This window comes from Podarcis raffonei, chromosome 8 (genome assembly GCF_027172205.1).
Source record: "Podarcis raffonei isolate rPodRaf1 chromosome 8, rPodRaf1.pri, whole genome shotgun sequence".
In the NCBI taxonomy this organism is placed as follows: domain Eukaryota; kingdom Metazoa; phylum Chordata; class Lepidosauria; order Squamata; family Lacertidae; genus Podarcis; species Podarcis raffonei.
In genome coordinates this window covers 64745316-64762429 of record NC_070609.1, presented here as the reverse complement: position 1 = coordinate 64762429, position 17114 = coordinate 64745316, and the positions used below count along the sequence as shown (strand labels likewise).

Here is a 17114-nt window from a genome sequence, read left to right as displayed (position 1 = left end):
CAGAGAGTAGCTAGAAGTGGAGAGGTAGAAAGAGCTCCTCCTTTCCTTCTGCTCTGCTGTTTTAATCTGAAATCTTAGGTACAATACTGCACCCAGAACTCAGAAACTACTTGCACTAATGAAATTCCCTGTCGCAAAATGCGCCTAGAACAATGGTTTCTAGCACTGATCTTTGGTTTTGAGCACTGATCTATCATGGCTCAAGCTTTCATGCAACAGGGTGTGCTTCATCAGATGCCTAAATTGAAAGACATATGTGTAGCATATGGGCAGGTGGGGGAATGGAAGGAAGTGAAGTCAGAGAGGAACCAAATGTGAAACAAGTCAGTGATAAAAGCAAATTACATTGATGATGGGCATAAACGTCAATTTCTGTTGAAAGTTTCTCATCCCCCCCCCCCAGTGTTAAATTCACTTTCCCACATTTCTTCAGCAGATTTTTTTTATTATTATTTTTAAAGATCTTCATGAAAATTCATCAGCATTTTAGTGCAGATTTCTTCTAGTAAATTCATTTTTGTTTGCGGTTTTGACTAAATGCACACTTTTGCAAGCTGTTTCCCTGATATCATTTGTGAATGTTATTTTCACTAGTATATGCTTTTTAAAACATACATTTTCCCCCTCAGATATATGCATTTTTGTTCATATTGTTTGGAAAACTGCAAGCTAAAAAATTTGGAGAAGTGCAGCTTTCATGGTGCAAATTCAGCAGTTTCTCATTAAAGTGCAATTTTCCCTTCATCCCTGGTGACAGCAGAGAAACCCTGGTGATTGATAAGCTAATTGACACATGTAGTGTAGTGATAAAAACAAACACCCTTTTGGGTTGTATCCAGCTAAATTCTAGTTGGAGTAAACCCACTGAAATCAACAGCCATAAGGTTAGCCATATTGATTAATTCCAATAGGTCTACTTGGCAGTATGGCTCCAACCCTTCATCCTGATTTGGTTCACAAGTTGATATCTTAGGACCTCTTGACGAATTCCAATCCAGCCGTTTTCTGCTGCCGTCTCCCATTTGAAGTTTTGCCGATAGAAATTATTTTGTACTGCCTTAAGATCAGTAACGGAGTGTCCTGGAATTGCTGCTTTTCCTGTTCAATACGTACTATGTGAAACAGCATCTGATGTATTCTATTTACAAGTTGTCCCAGCTCAGATCTCCCTTGGGGTGGGAGAATTTACTATTCAAGTCTACAAACAGCTACCTTAAAGCCACTTTTAAGCAATTCAGAGAGACCACAGGAAATCCACTCCTCCGTCCCCATTTAACTATTCCTTTTTGTGTGAGAGCAACCTATGGGGAAAAGATGAACTTTACCAGTTTTTGTTTTCTTGAAATGGGAGGGCTTTGTGTTGGGGTTCACAACCCGGGGCGTTCTCATTGGCTGAGGCCCGCATACGTCACGCCGTTGGCAGCTGAAAGAGTTAAAGTGTTAGCTTAATGTGTTCTTAATTCTCCCCATATGGCCAAGTCTGGCTGCACAGGAAAAGCTTTGGCTGACAATCTACCCTGAACAGTGGCTAGGGTAAATATGGACGCCATCTGTGCAGTGCTTCAGACGGGTGGGGAGGGGATTGGAAATCACATATGAAATATCGGGGTCTGAGGCAGCCAAAGTTTTAAATGTATCTTATCAGAGAGAGAGAAGCACAGATGTCCATAGGCAAAAGGCAGGCACCCCTCTGCCTGTGGAACGAGCTGCACAAGCCTTTGAATCTGAAATAATCGGGCACCGGGGTGGGATGGGGGAGATGAAATCAGGGGTGCGGTGGTGCTTCCCTTAGTTGGTTCTGAGTAGCTAGTTGCTGTAGCAACCGGTCCTGCCTGCCTGATGCTCAGTGGCCTGTGCCTTGAGCTTTTCTAAGGGACTTTGCTTCGCTGGCTGATTTGTTTGCATGGCGGGTTGTGGGTAAGAGAGTGAGAGCTAAACCCAGTGCAATAAAATAAACCGGGCAGGCTCAGAGGAGTAGCAAAACTGAGCCGTGGAATAACGCTTTGGAAGTTCTATCCCCCCCCCACCTGGTGGGCGCCAAGGCTGGAGAGACGGCTTGGTTGCCGAGTTCATTTTCGGTGGGGGTGGAGGTGTGTGGCCGCCTGCCAGGAAGGGGGAAGGCCCAGAAGCGGGAATCCAGACGGCGAAGGCACATGAAACGGACAACCCTAGGAAGCCGGTGGTAAAATATACAACGCCCAAGGGAGGCTCTCGGCTCTGGAAAGAAAGAAACGTGGAGGAGGCCAAGAGGCGCATACTTTGCTCTCGCCGTCCAAGTGGAAAGTGGGAGTCTGGCTGCCGAGCACCAGGGCTTTCTCACTCCCTTCCTGAAGGGTGCAGAGCAGCGCTGAGTCCCTTTCTGTTTTGATCTCTTTGCTTTGTGGTGCTGTGACTGCTTCTGCTCTGTGGACTGCTATCTGCCAACCCACCCACCCACTGCTCCCCCTGGGACTCTGGCTCCGCGAGAGGCAAGGGGATGAACTCGGTCCTGACCAAGTATGGCTCCCCACCTCGCACCTGGCTCAACCTGCGCTTGGGAACAAGTAAGTGGTAACAGTCATGAAATAGGCTTGGGGTGGGGGGAGATCTGCCGCTTCAGGGCAGTTAGCTGCAGCCTGGTGTTTTGTGACTGTAAGGTCTCTGCAGCCTGGAATGGGTCTTCCATGTTCAGGAGCAATCTACACCTGAAATAACTAGTGCTACGGGCAAATGGGAAGGCTCTTCCTTTCATGCCTGGCTGGTGGGTTTTATTGAGATATCTTGGTGACCCCTTCAGGAAACGGGTTGTGGGGCTCCATGGGGCCTTTTGTCTCATCCAGCAGGGTTGCCCCTTGAGTTCTTTACTGCCAGTTCGGGTTTTCTTCTGCCATGCATGCCACATCACTAACATTCACAAGGGGGCACAGTGTTATAGTTTAAACGTGTCTTGAGCTCCTTGCAGGTGATGATATTGCTTCTCGGACCCCAAACGGAGCAGTGAGAGACTCTAGGGGTGCCTGTGCTTACCCAGGGTTCGGCTTCCTTGACATGAAGGTCAACAGAGACTGGTGTCATTAGGATGTATGGTTTTATTTGCACGTATCTACAACCTGAGCATAGGATGGAGGGGCTCACAGCATTAACCCCCAAACAGATCTTGCTTCCCCATTAGGGTCCCAAGGTAGCCCCAAGTCACAGCTTTGGGTCCAGCACAGAGCAAGGCATGCCTCTGCATCTCCAGCTTACAGCACAGCCAAAAAACACAACCTCTTGTCTCTTGTTCTTCAACCTTACAAAGTGATGTCACTTCCAGCTAGGTGATGGAGCTTGCCCCCATTTGTCTCTATGACAACAGAACAACCTCTTTCTAGTATAAATGGCAGCACTCAATCATTGCCTTAACAATGAATCGGGTTGGGCTGTTTTCCTCTTATAGATTCTAGCCTCACCTATACAGGATCACAGGTTGGAAGGGGCCCATGGGTATCATACACACTGACCCCTCTAAACCTGTAGCAATATCCTTTGGGACCCATCCAAAGGATGGCTGTCCGTCATCCATCCTCTCTTACAGTGTGGCCAAACAGATGATTCTGGAAAGCCTGCAAGCCTGAGTGTAACAGCAGACTCCTCACTTGCAATTCCAAGCAGCTGGTATTCACGGGTATTCCGCCTCCTGCCCTGGAGGAAGCGTAGGGCCTTTTTGACTAGCCTTTGATAGCCCCATCCGCCAGGTATTTGTGTAATCACCTTAATAAAGCCATCCAAGTCGGTGGTACTTCATGTTGTCCTGAATGTTCATCTTCCTCAGATGACCCTGCTGGGTTCTAGTATTATTAGAGAGGAAGAAAAACTGTTCACTTTCCCCACCTCGTATCTACCGTATTTTTTGCACCATAACACTCACTTTTTTCCTCCTAGAAAGTAAGGGGAAATGTCTGTGCGTGTTATGGAGGGAATGCCTACGGGTGGCATGCCTACGGATTTTCCTGCTCTAAAAACTACGTGCGTGTTATGGTTGGGTGCGTGTTATAGAGCGAAAAATACGGTAATTTTATACACCTCTATCATGGGTCCCTCCTTTACTTATCCTGTGTTCCTGTGACAACAGTTGTGGCCAAAATCAATTTCTTTTCCCACTGGAGGGGAGAGGGCTAAAGAGCCCTTTGCCTGGGTTTCTGCTTGGGCAGGCCAGTGGCAAGCTTATTTCGCTAGCCCTTCAGCCTTGCTCTGGGAAAACAACAGTGTACAGTGGCCAAAGAAAACTGTAGACTCTGCTGAGATCCCCGTAACTCCCAAGAATGCAGCCATCCTATTTAGCACTGGGCCTGTCGAGTTCACTGCCACTACTGACCAGCAGTGTCTCCCCAGGGGTCCAGATTAGACCCAGTGCCCCCCTACCCCGCATAAACATTGAGTTCCCTCCTTTACGTATGAAACCAAGTATGTGGCTTTTGATAATGCAGCAATTCTGAGCCAGAAGTGGGGAGAACTGGTGATTTTATAACCCTGGCTACCTCTTTGGCAACTAGGACAGACAAAACAAACTGTTCTGAGCATTCCACCCCCCTTAAAATAAGCAAAGGAGACACTGATAAATTAGCCAGCTGGAAAAGGGTTCACTCTGCCTCCTTTATTCTCCCAAATCATTTCCTTCCCTATTATAGGGAAATGCTGCTCGTTTTTGTGCCTCTCAGGAATGAAGCAGTCCTTAAATGTTTTCATTAGCTGTTTTCTTCTTCTTCTCTCTCTTTCTCTACCTTCTTCTCTCAGACCCAAGAAGTGTTGGTGATCAAGGCAGGAAATCCAGCTGGCACCCCCCTCCCCTTGCACAACTTCTCCCTGTTTTGAGATGCTGGGGAACGTCTCAAGAGCACCAGTCTCCACCCAGGACTGCATTCAGTCATGGGGGAAATTCTCTTAGATTTCCTGATTATAGCGGCAGAGCTTCTGTCCCGTTTTCTAACATTCCTTTCACGCTGCAGTACCCACTGTGTTCTGCAACGGTGGCTTTCGGACCAAATATACCAGCATGCAGTGCTAAATTTCATTCACGCCAGTGGGCATGGTGTGGCACAGTGATGATTCTGCCATTGGACAATGTCCCTCCCCACTTTTCACACATGCCCGCTCCTCTTCTCCCCCTCCCAGATCCCCCCCCCCCCGTGAAAATTGCCGGAAAGAAATGTACAACCTCCCCAAATCTCGTCACTTTACTCTCATGATTTTCCAAGGTTCAAGGCGCTGCAGACGGATTAATTTTTTTCCTGGAACCAAATCGCAGGGAAATTAGCACTAGACATGCTTTTCTGGAAAAGGCTTTTACATTGTGTGAAAGCTGAAATATAATGCAGACATTTTGGACAAGAAATGGAAATGGAACACTGTGCAGCCCAGACCTGCCTCGGCTAGGCGAACGTCCCAAGGACTGGCCAATGAGCAGCCCAGCCATTCCCCTGAATGAAGCAGCTCCATCAAGCAAGTAGATCCTGTGGGCTGAGGAGCCCACCCCCCAAGCTATTGAAGGAGCTGCGGCCCTGCTGCCTTCAAGAGGGGTGGAAGATGCCATCCTATTGCCAGTGCTGAGAAAAGATTGAATTCCTTTCCTACTTGGAATGCAGGGACACCATCTTTCTTTTCCTCAGGACAGTCCTGATCGGTGGTCCCTTTGTAAAGAGCTTGCAGCTCATGGGAAGCTTACGAGGCAAACCATTGGTTCATCTAGCTTAATACTGTTTGCATGGACTGGCAGCTACTCGCCAGGGTTTCAGGGCAGGGAGCCTTCGCCAGCCTAACTGGAGATGCCATTGGGGAATGAATCAGAGAATTGTAGTTTTGGGAGGATCCCAAAGGGTCATCCTGCCCAGCCCCCTGCAATGAGCCTGGGACCATCTACATTTTTTAAACAGGCGCTCCACTTCCAAGCTAAGGCCCTTCCCTAAATTCTCCTTCCAGGCCGAAATGAGTTTAACATTCCTGCCATTTTGAGTTGCTTAGAATAGAAAAGGCGTTCGTCTTGCCACCAGTGGTGTTAAGATGGACCTGATCCGGGGCCATGTCAGGACACCTGGGAGGGTTTTAAGTGGGGTAGGATGAACCTAAGAAACATGGTTGCTGGTGGCTTCATGGTATCATAGAATGGCAGGGCTGAAAAGGAACGCCAAGGGTCATCTAGTCCAACCCCCTTTCGATGCCAGAGCCGCAGATACGAATATGTGCGTGGGGATGGGGACCTGTGTTTTGCTTTTTGCTCCGAGAACGTAATCCACACCAGGGCAAAGCCAAGGGTTTGGGTGCTGCTCATCACAACCACAAGAAACATTTTATTTTTTTTACCTCCCCCTTTTTTATTTTTAATAGGCTGAAAAAGCTTGAGGTTTTTCGTGGTGCGGCTTCTCACGCAAGTTTCCCAGGACCTGGCACTGTTCAGGCAAGCTCTCGTTGCCAACAGCCTCCGCCTCCCCCCCGCCCCCCCTGCCCCTTGCACACAGAGACTCTGGTTTTAGCACAGCTGGCTTTCTGCTTTTTCTCTGCAAGTGGAAAAAATAGCAGGAGATTTAGAGCAAGCGCTGTGTCCTCCCAAGGAAACGGCTGCCTTAAGGAGCAGAAGAGAACCAGTGCAGTTGGGTATACAGAGCGTTATCGGGTCTGGATTGGGGAAACATGCTGAAAGCTCCTGAGGTTATTGAGGCTAAAATATTATCATTCCATGTATGTGTCTCCCACCCCACCCCCTTTCAGGGTGTTGCTAGGTACTTAAAGGAATCAGAGGTGCAGGCCCATTATGCAGTAGATTCCTTGGGAACTCCTTGCCATTTGATATTGCCATATTCTTTTTTCGGCACCTGCTGGAAACATTTTTTTTAGATAGGCCTACCCAGAAATTTAGAAAGTTGATGTGAGTTTTAATCTGTTTTCAGTTTGTTATTTTAGCTTTTTGAAAGTCTTAAATTATTCTTACTGGTAACTATATCTTTTTTGTAAACTTCGAGGGGTGTTTTTTTTTACAATCAGGTGGTGTATGAATCTAAATAAATAAATATGATGATAGGTGGCTTTTCATACTATTGTAGAGTTGGAAGGGATCCCAGGGTCATCTAGTCCAACCCCCTGCAATACAGGAATCCATGACAAATGGCCACCCAACCTCTGTTGAAAAACCTCTGTTGAAAAACCTCTACCACCTTCTGAGGTTGCCCATTCCACTTTCAAACAGTTCTACCAACAGAAAGTTCTTCCTAATGTTTAGTCTGAATCTCCTTGTCCTCTGAATCAATTGGCTCAGGTCCTACCATCTGGAGGAGCAGAAAAGAAGTTTGCTCCATCTTCCATGTGGCAGCCCTTCATATATTTGAAGATGGCTCTCATGTTATCTCTCAGTCTTCTCTTCTCCAGGCTAAACATACCCAACTCCCTCAATTGTTCCTCATAGGCCTTGGTTTCCAGACCCTTGATCATCCCAGTCTCCCTGCTTGTCAGTATCTGTCCTAAACAGGGGTGCCCAGAACCTCCAAGTGGACTATGAACAAGGCAGAATAAAGTGGCACTATAACTTCCCTATAACTTCCCTTGATCTGGACGTTAGACTTCATCCAATGCAGCCTAGTATAGCATTAGTCTTTCTTTCTTTCTTTCTTTCTTTCTTTCTTTCTTTCTTTCTTTCTTTCTTTCTTTCTTTGCTGTTGCATCACACTGTCGACTCATGTTAAGGCCCCTAGATTCTTTTCACCAGCCCTGGGATTTGAGGCTCATCCTGTTGCCCTATAAGCAGAATTGAGCAAGATTACTGTAAGTTTAAAAAGGGGACAGGAGTGAGGAGGTCTGGAAATCCCCACCCCTGCCAAAACAATAACAATAACAGGCTATTATTTAATTAGCATCTTCTTCCAGCACCCTAGTTTCTTTCTTATTGCCATTGAAGGTTTGAGGAACCCTTCACAACCAAGGCTGCCGGGTCCAGAAACAGCCCATCTCTGTGTTCCATCTCTTGATCATGCTTAAAAGTGATGCAATGCCTAGGAGCTGGGTTTTAACATCTGTCTCAGACACTTGTGTTCAAGGTCAATCAGGTTTGACAGGCAGAGAAAAGAGAAAGAGTGGGTTCCAGGAGAGAGAGAGAGAGAGAGAGAGAGAGAGAGAGAGAGAGAATGAGAACACATCAAGAAGCAATGCTTGTGGCTCTTTTTCAGTCCTCACAGTGGCCAAAAACGTGCCCCAGTTGACATCAACAACCCTCTCCCCACGAATTTGTCCAATCCTCTTTTAAAGCCAACTAGTTTGGTGTGGCCATCCCTGTCTCCAGTGGGAGTGAGTTCCACAGTTTAACTGCATGAAAAAGTCATTTCTCTTGTCTGCCCTGAACCTTCCAACGTTCAGTTTCATTTGACGTCCATGGGGGGCTCTCTGGCCAACTTATTTATGGCCAGCTCCACACCCCTTTCCTTCTGATCAGGGCCCAAAAAAGCCCAAAGCCAGCTGAGAATTGTCGCCACCTCACACTGAGCCCCTTGGAGAGAAAGGTGGGGTAGAAATTAAATAAAGAAATAAACGATGTGCTTTTGGGCTGTGAAACTTGACCTCTTAAGTGTGGGCCAAGGAGGCTGGGAGTAGGGGTTCAGCATGAGGCCAGAGAAGGTGGCTCAGATTTGCTCCCAAAGCATCCTTTACCTTGGACACAACCTTGGACAAGATGACATTTTGGATCCCTTCCAACTCTACAGTTCTGTGATTCCAGCCCCCACTTCTGGCTTTGCAAGCCATTTGGCTCCAAGGACCACTTTTCTCTGTGAGTTCACCCCTCTCCCCTTCTCTATCTTCCTTCGCTGCTTGATGAGGAATGCTGGGGCCTTGTCAGAGTTTCCATCCATTCGGGGCGAGGTGTTTTAAAAGGCAGGATGGCTGCAGCTTGTTCGTTCCAGGCTACAGTCTGGTGGTCTTGCCTGCCAGGAGGTTCTCCTTCCAGAAACCTTTGCTGAAAGGGGGAATGGGGGGGGCGGTGGCTGAGAGGGAACAGCAAGAATCTGCCTCTCAACAAAGTCCAGGGAAGGACACTGCTGCACACAATTCCGATTTCTGTGCTGTGAATTGTACAGAAAGAGGGGGATATCACCAGGTTGGAGTGTGGGATTATTATTATTATTATTATTAATAATAATAATAATAATACTACCCCGCCCATCTGGCTGGGTTGCCCCAGCCACTCTGGGCTGCTTCCAACACATACAAAAACATAATAATGTGGTACCTCAGATTACAGATGCTTCAGGTTACAGACTCCGCTAACCCAGAAATAGTACCTTGGGTTAAGAACTTTACCTCAGGATGAGAACAGAAATCGTGAGGTGGCAGCGGGAGGCCCCATTAGCTAAAGTGGTTCCTCAGGTTAAGAACAGTTTCAGGTTAAGAACGGACCTCCAGAACAAATTAAGTTCTTAACCCGAGGTACCACTGTAAAACATCAAACATTAAAACTTCCCGATACAGGGCCGCCTTCAGATGTCTTCTAAAAGTTGTGTAGTTCTTTATCTCCTTGACATCTGATGGGAGGGGCGTTCCACAGGGTGGGTGGCACTGCCAAGAAGGCCCTCTGCCTGGCTCCCCATAGCTTTTCACAGCGAGGGGACAGGCAGAAGGTCCTCGGAGGAGGACCTCAGTATCCGGGCTGAGCGATGGGGGGTTGGAGACGCTTCTCATGTGTACAGCCTGAAGGCCAGCCTGGGCAATCATCCTTGCAGAGCTAAGCACGGGGCCTCCATGTTTTGAGGCAGTCTACCTGTACAGGGCAGATGCTGGAGGCAAGCAGCAGGGGTGGGCTGTTGCCTCCACAAAGCCCATAGATGAGGGGATGCGCAAAGTCACCTTGGCTTGCCAGTGTGGAAGGACAGGACGCTGAGGTAGATGAACCTTCAAGGCTGCTTAGTTTTTGTGGTGGGTAAGAAGCCTTGAGTGTAAACCGCCCCTCTGCTTCTGCCTAGCAGTTTATCTTCTATGAGCCAAAAACAAGTTCTGGGTCCATTTTCAAGGGAAAGAAAGAAAGAAAGAGATATTGGAGACAGGTTGGAGACAGGTTGGCCTTTCAGAACAAACACCCGCCTCTGATGCCAAAGAGCATTGTGATTCCTCTGATAGATGAGCCTTGTTTCCAGTGACCTTTGCAAGTTAAATAGAAAAAAAAAGGATTTAATTAGGCATGCGGAACAAGAGGGGGACTTGCTTGTGCCCAGTCTGTTTGCACAGATCCTTCTCTTTACCTCCCACCTGGGCAGGTGAGGGTGTGCTAGAATAAAAGGAAAGCAACTCGGTGCATGCAGCTTCTCATCCCTCCTCAAAAGCCCTGCTGCCCCTTTCCTCTCTCCCTCTGCACATTTCCCCATGCCACCCCACTGCCCAGTTTTGCTCCCCCCCCCTTTGCACATGGATGCTGCCTGTATTTCTGGGCGTGCTGAAGCATCGGGTCGAAAAGGAAAACCAGCTGTAGAATCCAAGTCTGTACAAAACCAGCAAAGGCGAGTTCAATTACCAAAAACTCATTTTGGGCGGCTGAGTCAACAGATGGAAAAAAAAAAGTGGCTGACTTGGAGGAGCATGTCAAATTGTCTGGTGGGCAGCAAGCCAGGTCCATAGAAGAGGGCAGGTCTGTGGGGCAGCCAGCTGGGGTAGGAAGTGTTCTTTCTTTCTTTCTTTCTTTCTTTCTTTCTTTCTTTCTTTCCTTCTTTCTTTCTTTCTTTCCTGGAAGTGGGATGGAAGCCCCCAACCCAGGCCTGAGATGGGAATCTGGCAGAGGTATAATTTGAGGGAATGGGCTGAGCCTCCTGCAGTTCCACCTTCCTAAAATCCTTCCCTTTAATCTTGACTTTTGAGGATTTATCAGAGCAAGCTTCAAAGAGCCCTCAAACCACATGCCACTTGCAAACCCTGCAGTGTGCTATAAGGCTGTTCCGCTCCGCAAAAGGGAAGGGAGGAATTGGGAGAGAGAGAGAGAGAGTAACCTATTCCTTGGGAGAAGAAGCTTTGTAAAAGTTAAAAAGACTTTTGCCTCAGTGGGCATTCCTGCTTCAGAGTGGGGTGTGCATGTGAGGGGTGTGTATGTGAGAGCTGACAAGTGATAAAGACCTTCTTACTAAAAAAAAACCAACAAACAACCCCACAGGGGTGGAACGAAGAGCGGAGTGGCCGAGGTGAGGAGGGCAAAGGCTGTTTGCGGGCAAGCCCAGAGAGCGAGATGGTCCAGGATGCCTGTGACAGTGGGGCCATATGGCCAATCCCAACCCAGTTGCTTTGACAGAGTGAAAATGGGCTTCATGATGGGCTTTGCTGTTGGTATGGCAGCAGGCGCACTGTTCGGCACATTTTCTTGTCTCAGGTTTGGCACGAGAGGGTCCAGAAGTGATGGGTGGTGCTGGCAAAACCATGATGCAGAGTAGTGGAACTTTTGGGACATTTCTGGCAATTGGCACGGGAATCCGCTGTTAATGTTACTTTTCTATCACGAAGACCAGTGCCCCTGCAAGTTGGAAGTTCTGCTATGTAGTAGAATAAAAATCTCTGCACCAGGATTGAATAATCCATCAAAATAAGTTTCGGCCTTTATTGCAGTAGCAAGAGTTTGTAAATCTTTTTCTCCATAACAAACGTGGCAGGCAGTGGAGATTTAGAAGCAATGGAATCTCTGTATACAATGAATCTCCGTGGATGTGACCTCAAATAAACGATCAATTATAGGAATCATACCTATTAGAAGTTGCTTTTTAATTGGTATCAAGTGTTTCCTGTGTGGGTATGATTAGTTTATTACAAGATCAGCCATTGTTTATCAAAGGAATCTTCTGTCTGTGATTTTGTAAGCCAAATCAGGGAGGCTTGAATTTTTGCAAAAATCCCAAGTTTATGGAGGTGGAATAAAATTGGATGAAAGTGTGTATGGGGGGAGGGGGAAATAACAACCCCACAAGTGTTTAAAATCTAGCCTGGGTTCACTTTGCATGGTTGAATTTACCCAGAAGCAGACCTGCGACATCAGTCCCCATGGACATTGTGAGCTGCATCGTAGCAAAGAGTGTTGCCAAATTTCAACCGCTTACCATTTACACTTAAGTTTTCTGCATTTGGCGTGTTTTGTTTTTACCGCTGCCAGTAGTAACATGCTGAGCGAGGGTAAACATTTTCTAATAAAACTGACCCAGAGAAGCAGATTTAAGGACCTGCGTAGATTTTTCTTTTCTGAAAAAAAAAAAGACACATAATGGAATGAGGAAAAAATGCTCCAAGGAATTCTCTACCGAGTGCTGTATTTGGGGGTACCTTTTATCCCGGCCAATGGGGGAAAAAATGTCCCATGAGGTTTTTCAAGCGAAAACTGAGCTAGGGAAACAGAATTCAGTTATTTTCATCTCTTTCCCTCTATCACATGCACACACAACTCATTTGGAGTCATTTACTTATATACATTGGAATTTCAGCTTGGGGTAGTAAATTGTCACCCCACCCCAAAAAACCCTTTCTATGTGAGTTTTCTAGTTTCTGATGAAGAACGTTAACGTCCTCAAATAAACTAGGCTGAAGATCGCACCAGGTTTCCAATTCCATGATTAGACTAGATTGCAATTGTTATATTCCTTGCTATATACCAAACTGAAGGGTATTCCAGTAAGCATCGGTGAACTCCAATTAGGCTACACTTCCACTATGAGGAAAGACACTGCTAAAGTGTTTTGGGCATTGTGGTGGTGGGAATGGCTAAGCACAGGTGGAATATGAAGGAAGATTTATAAAACTGTACATACTGGAAAAAGAAATGCTACTTCTTGACACTGTGTAGAGGCACTCTGCCACAAGATATGATGGCCATTGGCTTAGGTTTAGGAGGAAGTATGGTCGATCAACAGCCATGGTGTCCTAGGTGGAACCTCCATGTTCAGAGGCAGTCTGCCTCTAAATGAGAGCTCTTGAGATGGCAAGGGAAGACTCTTGCAGTCATGCCTGGCTTGTGGCTCTCTGCAAAACCTTGCTGCAGCCCACCATCCTTGCCTGACCTCTGAGACTGCAGGCACAGGTGACAGCTTTTGGCAAGAGGCTGGAAGCATGGCTGATGCGAATCCCGCTGATGTCTCCGTGGTTTTGTTCCCAACAACCCTGTGAGGTAGGTAGGTGATGCTGAGAGATGCTAACTAGTCTGTGGTCACATAGTGAACCAGCCACCAATTATGCTTGGTCTCGGGTCAGCATTTCTGTTCAGCACTAGACTGTCACTCTTCTAGTAAACAGGTTTTTGTGTGTGCGTCAAAATATTCCGTCCTCTTGAATTGGGAGATAAGAAATTGGGGTTATTATGGGATGCAATGATGCTCCTTTCTCTTATTATCTCCTGCATCAAATTTAAAATCAGCTGCCTGACTCCCACCTCGGAGGCAATGGTTCTCTTCCCATGTATGGTTTCGACACTCCTTGTTTCTTTCGAAATCTCATTGTAGGGGCAAGACCGCCTTATTTTGGTTGCTTTCCAGCAAGATTTCTTTTTCTTTTTCTTAAATGCCCACCATAAGTCTGCCTTGTATCCTTGGCTGAGATCTCTTTCATAAATGATGGAAAGCGAAATTTGTAAAATGTCTGTAGGAGGCACGAGAAAAAGGCCCTTTGTCCGGCTGGGTGCGCAGAACATTGGTCAGTTTCTTAGAAGCTCTTTGCTCTCCCAGAAACCTCCCGTTTCACCAGGATGAATGAGCCACTTGTCTGTACATCTGCCGGAACCTGCTCCTTAAGGTGCAATCCTGACCGGCTACGGCTCAAGCCGCGGATGGGACTTGGGCTAAAAAATGTTGCGCTCGCCACCATCCCAGGCTGGTGAGACAGAGAGAGGGGGGATCTCCCTTTGGGCCACTGAGCTTTAAGGACAAGCCCACGCTTCTGGGATTCCTCTATGCAAAATGTTTCTATACTGGAAGAAACGAGGTGCGTACGAACTAGAGACCCTCCCTGCGGACTTGACGGAGCTGGAATGCGCAACAGTGGAGCGCTTTTCGTGGAGTTCAACTCTGGATATCACTCAGGATCTGGAGGGTAGGTCAGGCGCCCTGTGTGCCGAAAGCTCGAGGGATGAGGTCACCCAGCCTGGCGCTCGCTTCCCAGAGCCAACCCCAAATTATGCAAACAGTTTTAAGAGTCTTAGGCAATTTATTTCCACAATAAGAAGTTGCTTTCTTTCCCCGCTTCCTTTACCTCCCCCTGCCAGGATGCGCCGGGGCTGTTTTATTGCAGGGCAAAAGAGTTTTACAGTTTTAAACAAAAGTGTGAGGTTTGGTAAACAGGCGGCTGAAAATCAAAGTTTGGGTGCTGCTGGGTCCTGCCGACTGTCCAAATATTTGGACAGCAGTTGCAGAAAGGATGAGGATTAGTTCAGAGGCTTGCACACTTTCGGGACGGGCTGCCTGTCTAAATAATAGCAGGAAAAGAGGAAAACAAAGCTTTAAAGAACAATGTGAGCAGAGGAGGAGAATCTTGCCAATCTTGTGGTTTGCTTTTGAGGGGCTGGGCTGATAGCCTCAGAGTTGGGACCAGGTTGGATGGCTTTAAAAGAGGGTTGGGCAAATTCATGGAGGGTAAGGCTACAAGCCGTGATGGCTATGCTCTGCCTTCATGGCTGGAGGCAGTAATGCTTCTGAAAACCAGTTGCTGGGAAGAGTTGCTGTTGCACTCAGGTCCTGCTTTCGGGTTTCTCTTTGGGGTGCATCTGGTTGGCCACTGCGAGAAGAGGATGCTGGACTCTGATTGGCCATTGGCCTGATCCAGACAGGCTCTTCTTGTGTTCTTATAGATGCTGTTGGACTCCTGTCAGCACGGCCAATGGCCAAGGACGATGAGAGATTTATTTATGTATTTTGTTTGTGGATTGCGTCTACATCAAAAAGAATTTCAAGTCCAGCACAGATACAGACTGAGATTCAAATTTTCTATAGGTGTTTCAATGGGTGCTCTGAGGACAGTAGAGATGGCGTCTGGCTGATATAGTGATGGGAAGGAGTTCCAGAGGGCAGGTGCTGCCACACTAAAAGCCCAATTCCTATGTCCTGTGGAAAGGACCTTCTGATGAGACGGTATCTGAGACGGTATAGTTCAGTAATCAGTTGGATCTATCAGGAGTGAGATGATCTGTTTGGTATCTTGACCCTAAGCTCTAGAGGAGGGTTTCCCAAACTTGGGTCTCCAGCTGTTTTTGGACTGCAGTTCCCATCATCTCGGACCACTGGTCCTGCTAGCTAGGGATGATGGGAGTTGTAGGCCAAAAACAGCTGGAGACCCAAGTTTGGGACACCCTGATCTGGAGAGCTTTGCATTACGAGTACCTTGAACCTGGCCTACTACTTAATGGTGGTCCACCAACATCTGGAAGGGACACCATGTTTGACCTTGCACAATCCTTTTTAAATGTTGGTCTGTGGACCCCTGGTTGGCACCTGAAATAGAGTGCTGGCTGTATGTCTTACTTGCACAGGGCAGTCCTCTGTTTTGAAGGGCTGCAGCAGGAGGAGAGTCCTCTACCTGAAGGTGTCCTCTATTTGAAAGCTGTTCTTTCAAAGTCTGGGTTTAAAGATAAGGAGCCATCAAAAGGGAGAGAAGGGAGGGGGGCCTCTTTGAAGTTGCTCATCTTCCGTGAACAGCACCTGGTCACACGTCTCTCTCTCTCTCGCCTGGTATCTGCCTTGGTTAAAGGCATTGCATTTCTTAATTAGATAGCAGTAATATGTTTGTCCCTGATGCTGGTCCTACCCAATGGCATTAGTGGGCATAACTGTTGTAATTGCAGTTTTGGAAAAAACCAGATTTGGAAAAATAAAGTCTGGTTTGGTTTGGAAATGGGGGGTTGGACTGACCCTCCCATGCAGGGATGTTTGGACTTTCTGAGTCTGGTAATGGGCCGTCAGATGTTTGGAGCTGTGGGGGCTTTTAATTTTGGAGGGAATCTGAAACAGGTGTTTAAATATCACATGGAGTTTAGTCTGGACTATGGAAATGGGGCTGATATGCTGAAAAGGGTCAAAAATACTATTAAGCTGGAGTTCCCACGAGTGAAAGGAAAATATGAAGAAGAGTCACGGAAGGGACATGGAAGAGATTTGAGGGCCTCGGATATAAGGATACCAGGTTAATGCGCTAGATTAATGGGACAAAAAGGACTGACAAAATCCGGGACCAGGAGGAAGGGACGCTGGATGAAGATTGGATTGTTTTACTTTTTTTTTTCATTAGGACTGTTTTATTTTTTTTTTAAATAAATGTTTATTTGGGTTTTACAAATCAAAAAATTCATCATTTCAGATAGATCATTACAATAAATAAAGCTCACATAAAAAAAACACAGAAAAAACAGAGATATATAACAAAACAAAACAAAAAAAACAGAAAAAGAGAAAAAAGAAAAATCCACTTTTTTTAAAATTTACAAAATTCCATACCCCTCTGTCTTGACCTCCTCACATCTCCCTTTTTGTGTTCCTCTTTATTCCAATCAAATTCAGCAAATTCAAACCCTTATTTAAACCATGCTTAAATTATGTTCTTCTAATTATTATGTCCCAATTTTTCATTATTTTAGCCCATTCCTCATCTTATATACTATGACATAATATTATCCTTGTTCATAACCCCTTCTCCTTTTTAACGTTCTTCTTTTCATTCACATTTAACCAGATCCCACAAACCCTGTTACCTTCACTTCCCACATCATATTAACACTCAGACATTTTGCAATGTTTTTGTAAATAATCCTTAAACTTTTCCCAATCCTGTTCCATCAGTTCTTCTCCCTGGTCACGGATTCTGCCAGTCATTTCAGCCATCTCCATGTAGTCAATCACTTGCATCTGCCATTCCTCCAAGGTGGGTAGATCTTGTGTCTTCCAATACTTGGCAAGAAGTATTCTTGCTGCTGTTGTTGCATACATAAAAAATGTTCTATCTTTCTTTGGCACCCGTTGGCCAACTATGCCCAAAAGGAAGGCCTCTGGTTTCTTAGGAAAGGTAAATTTAAATACCTTCTTCAGTTCATTATATATCGTTTCCCAGTAAGCCTTAACCCTTGGGCACGTCCACCAAAGGTGAAAGAATGTTCCCTCAGCTTCTTTACATTTCCAGCACTTATT

The 17114-nt window shown here is 46.4% G+C and overlaps 1 protein-coding gene and 1 pseudogene across 1 annotated transcript in view; both read left to right on the top strand.

Moving 5' to 3' along the window:
* Positions 1-1840: 1840 nt before the first annotated feature.
* Positions 1841-17114, top strand: part of PLEKHG5 (pleckstrin homology and RhoGEF domain containing G5) — a 107328-nt gene continuing 92054 nt past the window's right edge. Inside the window, exon 1 of the mRNA XM_053400446.1 lies at positions 1841-2543. Within this exon, the coding sequence (XP_053256421.1) occupies positions 2477-2543 (67 nt within the window). The 5' untranslated portion in view covers positions 1841-2476. The remainder of the gene's footprint in view (positions 2544-17114) is intronic.
* Positions 11189-11897, top strand: LOC128419580 (reactive oxygen species modulator 1-like; annotated as a pseudogene).